The 10,461-nt window shown below is 35.2% G+C and overlaps 2 protein-coding genes and 1 non-coding gene across 3 annotated transcripts; all 3 read left to right on the forward strand.

Annotated features, from left to right (window-relative positions):
• The first annotated feature begins 834 nt into the window (after window positions 1-834).
• LOC116667829 (olfactory receptor 6C1-like) lies at window positions 835-1,920 on the forward strand. The gene has a single exon (XM_032493878.1). The coding sequence runs from the start codon at window positions 979-981 to the stop codon at window positions 1,918-1,920; it is 942 nt and encodes a 313-aa protein (XP_032349769.1). The 5' UTR covers window positions 835-978.
• Window positions 1,921-2,401: 481 nt separating this feature from the next.
• TRNAD-AUC lies at window positions 2,402-2,473 on the forward strand. The gene has a single exon. It is a non-coding gene; the product is annotated as a tRNA-Asp (tRNA).
• A 5,918-nt stretch (window positions 2,474-8,391) lies between these two features.
• On the forward strand, window positions 8,392-9,741 carry LOC116667612 (olfactory receptor 6C3-like). Its single transcript, XM_032493053.1, has one exon. It carries the CDS (start codon window positions 8,598-8,600, stop codon window positions 9,531-9,533), a length of 936 nt encoding a protein of 311 aa, XP_032348944.1. The 5' UTR covers window positions 8,392-8,597; the 3' UTR covers window positions 9,534-9,741.
• Window positions 9,742-10,461: the final 720 nt, after the last annotated feature.

A 10,461-nucleotide genomic window follows, 5' to 3' on the forward strand; every position in this document is an offset into this window, starting at 1 on the left:
TACTCTAATGTGCTGACAAAATAGAACTTCTATTAAGTGAATCCTGATGTAGATAAAAGGCAAAATATAAAAATACATGAGATAGAAATTAGAATATATATATATAGAGAGAGAGAGAGAGAATACTAATATCACTTAGATGTGAGAAATTTTGGAGAAAAAATGTTTAATGGAGGGTAACGGTTTATTTTAGACATCTGTACAGTTTGGTGTCCTTGGCCCATAACAGAGATCCAAAACTCAGTGTCTAGTCGGCCTCCTTTCTCCCCTGGACTCGCTAATATCTGAGGAAGTCATGGCAATAAATCCATTATCTGTGGCTTCAGAGGAGGAGCAGGAGGTTGGGACAGTGACCATGACAGTGGAAACTCAGAAAACCTGTCATGTGGTTAAAGATTTAACACCAATGACTTTCAGATTTGGGAGACGTACCCATTTGAGTGACCTTTTTCCTGACACATCTGGCTTTTCTATATTACACTAGGAAATAATATTACAAAAATTTGGGTGACAAAAATTGGGAAGTTAGATGCTTTTCTTGGAGTGGAAGAAAAGACCAGGTGTTTCCCATTGGGAAGGGAATCATTTAGGGGAGGCTGTTAAGTAAACAGGTACCATTTCTATTCCAGTATTCCCAGGTTTTAGAAAAACCCAGGTTAAATACCTGCTCTTCCCATTTAGGTTCTGTGATTTGGATATGAATTTTAAAAATTGTTCTTATCTGTTTCCAATCTGTCAAATAGGGATTTTATAAAAAACATTCTATGTGAAACAGACTCTGGCATATGGTAAAAATCTTACTTTAAAACATGTCATCTAGTTTCATTAACTTGTTTAAAAATCTCCTAAATTAAATTAGCATGACATAATAGTTGACTTCCAGAGGCAAATTCCAATTCTATCTGTGGGTAATCCTCTTTTCTTTAAGTCTTCTCTTTGTGTTTCCTCTTGTAGTTGACACAAGAGAAGAGAAAACAAATGAGGAACTACACAGTAATAAGAGAGTTCATCCTCCTGGGACTGTCTGATGACCCACAGCTTCAGGCTGTCATCTTCATCTTTCTGCTCATCACCTACATGCTCAGCATCACTGGGAACCTGACCATTATCACCCTGACCCTGCTGGACTCCCACCTCCAGACCCCCATGTATTTCTTCCTCAGAAACTTCTCCTTACTAGAGGTGTCATTCACAACTGTCACTATACCCAGATTCCTGAGCACCATTGTTACAGGAGATAAAACCATTTCCTTTAATGATTGCATTGCTCAGTTATTTTTTTTCATTCTCCTGGGAGCCACTGAATTTTACCTATTGGCCGTCATGTCCTATGACCGCTACGTTGCCATCTGCAAACCTCTGCATTACACAACCATCATGAACCAGAGAGTCTGCATAATGCTTGTCTTCTCTTCTTGGCTCATTTCATTCTTAATGATATTCCCTGCACTCATGTTGCTCTTAAACCTTGATTACTGCAAGTCTAATTTTATTGACCATTTTACCTGTGATTATTTCCCCCTCCTACAACTTTCTTGTTCAGACACCAAATTCCTAGAAATAATGGGGTTTTCCTGTGCTGTGTTCACTCTAATGATAACCTTGGCACTGATATTCCTGTCCTACATATATATCATCAGCACAATTGTGCGGATTCCTTCTACCAGTCAGAGGACAAAGGCCTTTTCCACATGTTCATCCCATATGATTGTCATCTCCATCTCTTATGGCAGCTGCATCTTTATGTATATTAAACCCTCAGCAAATGAGAGAGTGTCTTTGAGCAAGGGTGTGGCTGTGCTCAACATCTCAGTAGCCCAGATGCTAAACCCCTTTATTTACAGCCTAAGGAATCAGCAAGTCAAGCGAGCCTTCACGGACATGGCGAGGAAGAGTATTTTTCAGAAGCAAATGAAATGATGTGGTGTAATGAATTAGAGACACATTGCTGGGAAAGCTAAAATTTTCAATAGGGTATTCAAAACACAATGATCTCCATGCCATCGTTGTGTATTCTCTTTCCTTCTAGCAGTTTACAAGCCCGTTTGTTTAGTATCTTTCTCATTCAATTTGGATAACTTTGCTTAAGTCTTTCTGACTTTCATTCTTCTGAACACTTGTTAGTTGCAACTTCTTAAACTAAAAACTTTTAAGTTTAAAATTGCATTTTGAGTTTTGTTTAGGAAAGAAATAGTCACCAGGAATGGAGGACACTGTATAAAGATGTCTGTGATATTTCACTTACTTAGTACAGAAAACATAATCTTGTGAGTTTCATTTACATTTGACAGAAGTTGCCTTTACCATATTGCAGTTTCTCAGGAAACATTTTTTTTTTTTGATGCCATATAATTTACTTAAAAATGTGAAACTTTTTTTTTAAGCTAAGAAACATTGGGGGGAAGGTATAGCTCAGTGGTAGAGTGCCTGCCTATCATGCATGAGGTCCTAGGTTCAATCCCCACTACCTCCATTAAATAAATAAACCTAATTGCCTCCCCATAAAAAATGAAAACAAAACAAAAAAGTCTTAAAAAAAAAAAAAACTAAGAAACATTACTTGTTGCTTACTTCAATAGAGGATGTCCAAATAATTTATTCATTGATTTAAAAAGTATAGATTTTTAGCAATATGTACTTCTGTAGGGATACTGCTAAATAAAGCTCCATTTTTCTAAATCCCATAAAAACACAGTAGATGCAGGCAGATACATACATAGAATAAAATAGTGAAGAAATAGCCATTTTAGATATTTAGGATAAATTCACTTTCTGTAATTTCATGGAAGGTAACCTCCCCTTTGCGATTTTGCTGAATTACATGTATATATAAAACCTTCTCAAAATTTGGACTAGTTTGAAACAGGGCATTTATCCAGATTATTTTATACCTAAAAAAATTTCATTTAAGTTTTGTAGAAGATAAAAGCTTCATATGAATGCAAAATCTTCCATTTTATATAAAATTAGGATTTCATATGTTAAAATACTCTCACATTTTATCTGCTTGATGCATTAATAAGTGCCTAAAGTATTTTTGGAATGGGGTGTGTGTGTGCTCGCGTGTGCGTATGCGTGTGTGTGTTTGTGTGTAAAGTGAAATAATGATTATGGATATTAAGAAGTATTCTAAATTATATAAACCAATTTTTGGTAACAGAAAAATAAACCTAAATAGTGGTGCAACTTTCCTAATAATCATTATGAGATACATTCACTTCAGAGATACAACACAGGATTTGTTGAGAAAGGAAAAAAAATTGACAGAATATTGAAAGAGATACAAAATATTAGAGGAAAATTAAGAATGGTTTCTGCCGTTCATTCCATCCTATCTGAAGTATAATTTGTATGTTAAATAAGACAAATAGTTGACAAACTTGAGGTTTCTATACCCTCTAAGCACATATTTCCCATGGGTAAATCGGGTTATAAGTTCAGGTAAATCAAGTATAAAGCAACTTACCACAGGGAGGGAAATAATCTAAAAGCTTATTTCATAAATAGCTATCAATAAATTGTAATAAATACTAATATTGTTCTATGTATCTAACTGGTACAGTTATGAAAATGTAGGGCTTATATTTCTAAGACAAGAACACTTAACATGAGATCTACCCACTTCAAATTCTGAGGGCGCAGTACAGTGTTGTTAACTACAGGCACAGTGTTGTGTAGCAGAATTCTAGAACTTACTCATCATGTATAACTGAAACTTTATGCACATTTTTATGTACAACTTTAAGTACAATTTTATTTTTATGTACAATTTTTATTATTTCTACGTGATTCTCTTACTGCAGATTTTAAATTAGACCTAACATAGCCTTTACCATTAGATACCATCTTTAAGCTGAAGGTTCTTAATTCAATGGTCAGGAAGCATATTTTTCATAGAGCAAAGCCTTCTATGACTTTTATTACATGCTTGGCACTTTTCTAAAGATTTCACACAGAGACGTCATTGAAAGCACAACTCTGTGAGACAGACAGGTGTTCAAAGGAATTTATGGATGAACTAACTCAGGCACAGAGAAGTTCAGGATTTTTAAAACAGCAAATGGCCAGGATTCACTCTTCCTTATGGAAATAACTATGATGCTATCTTTTTCATTTTATTAAAAATAGAAAAATTAAAACCTACTATTATTTAACACATATAAATACATAAACATATTAATGTCTGCTTTCTTGAAAAGCACCTAGCCATCTCTTTCACTGAAGGAAATTCTTCTGAAATAATAACGATACTTATTATTTTAAAGAGAAAGGGAAACAGATTGTATTAGAATAAAGCCCGTAATGATGACACATGGGTAGGCTAAATCGTCATGAAACATTGCCAGGAATTCACATGCAAGGAACCTCAGTTTTTAAGCCCTTCCAGTTACATTATTTTCTCCCTTTTCCCTAACATCTCAGGTTCCTCATGGCAGTGGCTTCAGTGTATCTCACCTCAGGTGAGATAGTAGCAGGAGTTGGAAAAGATGAGTGTTACATGCCTAAGGAAAAACCAATCACTTTTATTAAAAATTAATTATATTTACCAATTTTGAAGAGTCTCAGTGCAACTAAACCCTCGGCCCCCAGCTTGGGCACCCTATCCCTGGGGTCTGGCACCAGGAGCACAAGCCCCCTTGGCTGGTCTGAGGACCAGCGGGGCTTACTGGAGGGCTGCAGAAACTGAGGCTCTGCTCTTGAGGAGTGGACAAACAGACCTGCTTGCTCCCTATCTCGGACACTGGAAAATGCCTGGTGCCCCGATCAGCCTGCCAGATCCCCGAGCGTGTCCCCCCAGCCCACGCCTGCTCATGCTCCAGCCCCTTGGGCCCAGCCCCAACCCCAACCCCAACCCAAACACAGACTGTCATTGTGCTAGAGAGAAGCCTAGCTCACTCTGGACTGCTGTTCCAGCCCCTCGGGGCCCCTGACCCCTCCACCCCGACTCCCGGCCAAGGTGGCTATGATCCTCAATCCTGGGAGAAGGCTTGGCTTGCACACTGATCTATGGCTCTAGTCACTCTGCCTCCAGCCATACCTCCCAGGGAGACGGCTGCCAGCACACACCAAGAGAACACTCGGCCAGTGCTCACTTCAGATCCAGCTCTCCTATCAAAGCCACTGTGCACAGGCAGACTGCACAGAGATGCCCACATAAGGATATGGCTTCAAGACTGAGATAGGTAACTGTTTCTACCTCATGTCATAGGACAAACAAGGAAAATCAAATCAAATGCAAGGACAGTGGCACATGTTCCAAAGAAAGAAAAAAACCCAGAAAAAAAAAAACTAATGAAATAAATATAAGTAATTTACACAATAAAGAGTTCAAAGCAATAGTAACAGAAAACACTCCATGACTTGGGAAAATAACAGAAGAACATAGTGAGAACTTCAACAAAGTACTAGAAAAAATAAAGGTGAACCAATCAGAGCTAGAGAATACAATAACTGAAATAAAATGTACACTGAAGTGAATTAACCGAAGATTATGAGATACAGAAAAACTCATTAGCAACCCAAAAGACAGAATACTGGAAATCACCCAATCAGAAAAAGAAAAAGAAAAAAAAAATTTTTTTTTGAAATGAAGATAGTTTAAGGGACCTCTTGGACAACATCAAGTGCACTAACATTTATATTATAAGGGTCCCAGAAGGTGAAGAGAGAGAGAAAGTAGCAGAAAATGTATTTGATTAAATTATGGCTGAAAACGTCTCTAACCTAAAGAAGGAAATGGATATCCAAGTTCAGGAAGCAAAGAGAGTCCCAAACAAGATGAATCCAAAGAGACTCAAACCAAAACATATCTTAATTAAAATGTTAAAAGTCCAAGATAAAGAGATAATTTTAAAAAGCAGTGAGAGAGAAAAAGGCACATAAAAAGCAATCTCCATAATCAGCTCATTTTTCAGCAGATACTCTGCAAGTCAGAAGGGACTAGCATGATATATTTGAGATGTAATGTACAACATGATAAAGATAATTAACACTGCTGTATGTTACATATGAAAGTTGTAAAAAGAGTAAATCCTGAGTTCCCATTATGAGGAAAATGTTTTTCTGTTTCTTTAATTTCATATCTATATGAGATAGTAAATGTTCAATAAACCTATTTCATGATGTTTGTAATCAAATCATTATGCTGTAAACCTTCCATTTATACATAGCGCTGCATGTCATTTACACCTCAGTACAACTGGATGAAATATATAACATTTATATTCTATAAAGCAGTTATTATGTGATCTGTATTATTATTTTATGTAATTATATAATGAATGTGTGACTTATTATTAACTGATTATGTTACTTTAACTATCAAAATATTTGAGAAAAATAAGAGCAACAATAAAGATAATTAAGAATATTCAGTTAGCAGAACTAAAATAAACAAAAGATTTGTATTTTGTGATACTTCTCACTAGTATGTTAATGACATGATAAGTAAATGCAAGACCAAGATGAAAAGTAAGAAAACAAAATTGACCCTATAATTAAGTATTGCTACTGATAAGGAGGATTATTAGCTAACCTATGGAACAGCATTTTTAAAACATTGTGAGCACAGTATGTACATTATAATAGTTATTATTTATCTCAGAATTATGAAACAGCCTTATTTCTTGAAGCCCAAAGAATAACAAAACCTAGAGATAAACAAAAAGTGTACATGTAGAAAAATCATACATGCCAAGATGAATAAATAATATTAGACTGAGTTCTCTTTTTGTAAGAATTCACATTTATTTTTATAACTCTTGAAATATTAAATAATTGTGGTTAATGGAAGATTATTTTGTAGATGTCAACGTTTAGGTCCTCTCTGGGATACAAAGATGAACATAACCATTCTCAAGGGAGACTCATGATAGAGAAGAGTTAGGAGGCTACTGAGAATGCCAAGGGAGGCTTCGAGAAATCCCTCATGGTCTACAGTAAGGAGAGATGTGCCCTGACTTTGCCTTGTTCCCAGGAGATGAATGCATGACTCTCTTCATAGGTCAAAAGAGCTAGACTTGAAAATTAGAGCTACTAATGCCAACAGACGGACATCAGAACTAAGAATCTATACTCATAAGACCTGATATTGTCATATCGCTCTCAGTTCTCTCTTTAAATATGACTTTCTTAAAATTCTAGATCAACATTATTGAAGAGGACTGCAGTATGTTTCCAGATCTTAAGATTTCTGACAGTGCAGTTTTACTTCCTGAACTATTTCCCTTTAGTCATAAAATAGAGAAAATGGGAGGATATAGCTCAAGTGCTAGAGCACATACCTAGCATGCACAAGGTCTTGGGTTCAATCCCTAGTAACTCCTCTAAGAAAAAAAATTAACAAAAATAAATAAATAAATAAATAAATAAAAATAAAATAGGGAAAAAATTAAATCAAACTGGATTAGTTGACTTTTACTTGTCTGACAGAGAAGCAATGATTTTATATTCAATTATTCACAGCAGAACTGTGGCTGTCTGAAATATGGAGAAATTAGTTGTCCTGATTTTAGCAGACCAGATACACTGTGTGTATCCAGCACAGCGAGGGATGAACTGAATAGGTTAGGATGAAGGAGAGGTTTTCCTACACATTTCTGGATAACCATCTGGATCAGTCATCTTATTTGAAAGATAAATGTGAGGCAGAACTACAAGGTAGTAAAACATTTTTCCATAAAGCTTAATAGCTGTGAAAGAAGGATGTCCAAATGGAAAATGCACTGGGCTACAATCTGGGTGACACAGCTGCTAAGATCTGAGGCAAGTAGTTATTTTTCAATTTGTGCTTCAGTGTAAAGTAAAAAATGAATAAATACTGCATATCACCTTAAGCTCAGAAATAAAAATGTTTCTCACTATATATACTCCTAACAAGTTATAAAAGACATCAAAATTAATGATTTCATTGGAGTTATTTTTAAAAAATCATTAAATGAGTAAGTGAATATGTTCTCTATCAGAGTAATATTAATATTTTACTATATAACATGTACAGAATGTTCTCATATATCTTGATAATTATACACATAAATATTAACATTAAAATGAAATTAGTAATTAATTAATATTTAAAGTTTATTTTATTTTCTAAGAAAATTATATTAAATTCTCATATCATAAAATATAATGCATTGTTATTTTAGTTTCTATGTTTCATTTTTTATCTTTTGATGAAATTAAGGTCATCCATTTCTGTTTCTAGTTGGTAGTACCTTCTAAGAAATACATGACAGAAAAAAAGAAAAACACATATTCATGTGATTATTTCAACAAAAATGCAATGACTTGTATAAAGTAGACAAAGAAAAAAGCACTGATTTCATTTAACATATCTCAATAGTGTGACTTATTGTATGAAGATTTTCTAACTTCACCTGCTAGATTTAAAATAAAGCAGGACTCACAAATATATACTAAGATATAATGCAAATAAGAGAGTCTGATGAATATAACATCAGCATGGATTCTAGAAAATGTTTGAGAATTGTATCAGTGATGATATTGATCATGATGAATTATCTTCCATCTCTTCCCTCTAATATACTTCCCACCTAAATATCCTGAAAGAAGGAAAAGGAGAGAGACAGAGAGAAATGAACCACACAGTGATCACAGAGTTTGTCCTCCTAGGCCTTTCTGATGATCCTGACCTTCAGATTGTGATTTTCCTCTTTTTGTTTATCACATATGTATTAAGTGTCACTGGAAACCTCACTATCATCACCCTGACTTTGCTGGACTCCCATCTACAGACGCCAATGTATTTCTTCCTCCGAAACTTCTCTTTCCTAGAAGTCTCCTTTACCACTGTATGTATCCCTAGGTTTCTGGGGACAATTATCACCAGAGATAAGACTATTTCTTTTAACAGTTGTGCAGCTCAGCTATTTTTCTTTATATTCATGGGGGTGACAGAGTTTTACATTCTAACTGCCATGTCCTACGACCGCTACGTTGCCATCTGCAAGCCCCTTCATTACACAGCCATCATGAGCAGGAAAGTCTGCAGCCTGCTTGCACTGTGTGCATGGCTGGGTTCCTTTCTGACTGTTTTCCCACCCGTTGTGCTTCTCCTCCAGCTGGATTTCTGTGCCTCCAATGTCATTGATCACTTTGCATGTGACTATTTTCCCCTTTTGCAATTATCTTGCTCAGATACGTGGCTCCTAGAAGTAATGGGATTTTATTTTGCTTTGGTTAGTTTGCTGTTCACCTTGGCATTAGTGATTTTGTCTTATATGTACATCATCAGGACTGTTTTGAGAATCCCATCTGCCAGTCAGAGGAAAAAGGCTTTCTCCACGTGTTCCTCTCACATGATTGTCATTTCCATCTCTTATGGAAGCTGTATATTCATGTATGCTAATCCCTCGGCCAAAGAAAAGGTATCTGTCACTAAAGGGGTAGCTGTTCTCAACACGTCTGTTGCCCCCATGCTCAACCCCTTCATTTACACCCTGAGAAACCAGCAAGTAAAACAAGCCTTCAAAGACATGGTCTATAAAGTAATATTTTCTGCCAAGAAATGAATTTTTTGACAAAAATAAAGGACACTCTAAAGAGCTATTAGGTTAAATCTTGGAATTCCTGAATGTCATACAACTATGCTTGCTATTTATAGTCTCTTTAGTTGCTTTATGCCCACGGTACAGTTAATGTATTTTCCCAATCCATTTCTTCCACTTCCGTGCCTTAAGTTTCTCCAGTGCATTGCTTATTGACATTTAAAAATATAGGAAAGGTTATTTCTCCTGCAGAATTTTCTGGGAATGAAACGTATTTCTTTAAGACATACTTTATAGCATGAGGTAGAAAATAATTTTAATTCTTTTAAGTATCAGTCCCTAAAAGGATCCTATGATTTCACATCGTAGTTCAAATGTAGAGTTTAACAATTAGTGTGTAGTGTCTCGCGTATTTTCAAGATGAACATTGATGATTTCTTGAGGTGTAAAGAATCTACATGTTCATATTATTAAATATTAATTTCAGTCCAAAGAAATAATATGTACTAGAATATTGCACATTAAATGTAGAGGTTTATACTTTGTGAAATTTAGTGTATATTTTCAAGATAAATATTGTTCATGATATTATGTCATATTTACATAATTTCTATGTTTTCTGTTTTCTATCACTTTTAGAAAATATTTATATTAAAAAATTCAAAAGAAATGCTATAAAACTGAAACACTGCCACTTTCCTGAACTCAAGGATCATCTTTATGAGTTATTTGGATTTCTATGTCAGGTGTTCATATATCTCCATTTCTGTAGGGTCTGTTTCTAGAGATTTATTCTGTTTGTTTCATTGGGATATTTTTCTGCTTCCTCACATTCCTTGTAACTTGGTTTTGTTGCTTACACATTTGACAAAACAGCCACCTCTCTCAGTCTATTTAAATTTGATTTGTAAAGGGAAGACCATCCCCATTCTGTCCACTAGAGATTCTGGGG

This window comes from Camelus ferus, chromosome 12, assembly GCF_009834535.1.
Source record: "Camelus ferus isolate YT-003-E chromosome 12, BCGSAC_Cfer_1.0, whole genome shotgun sequence".
Classification (NCBI taxonomy): Eukaryota; Metazoa; Chordata; class Mammalia; order Artiodactyla; family Camelidae; genus Camelus; species Camelus ferus.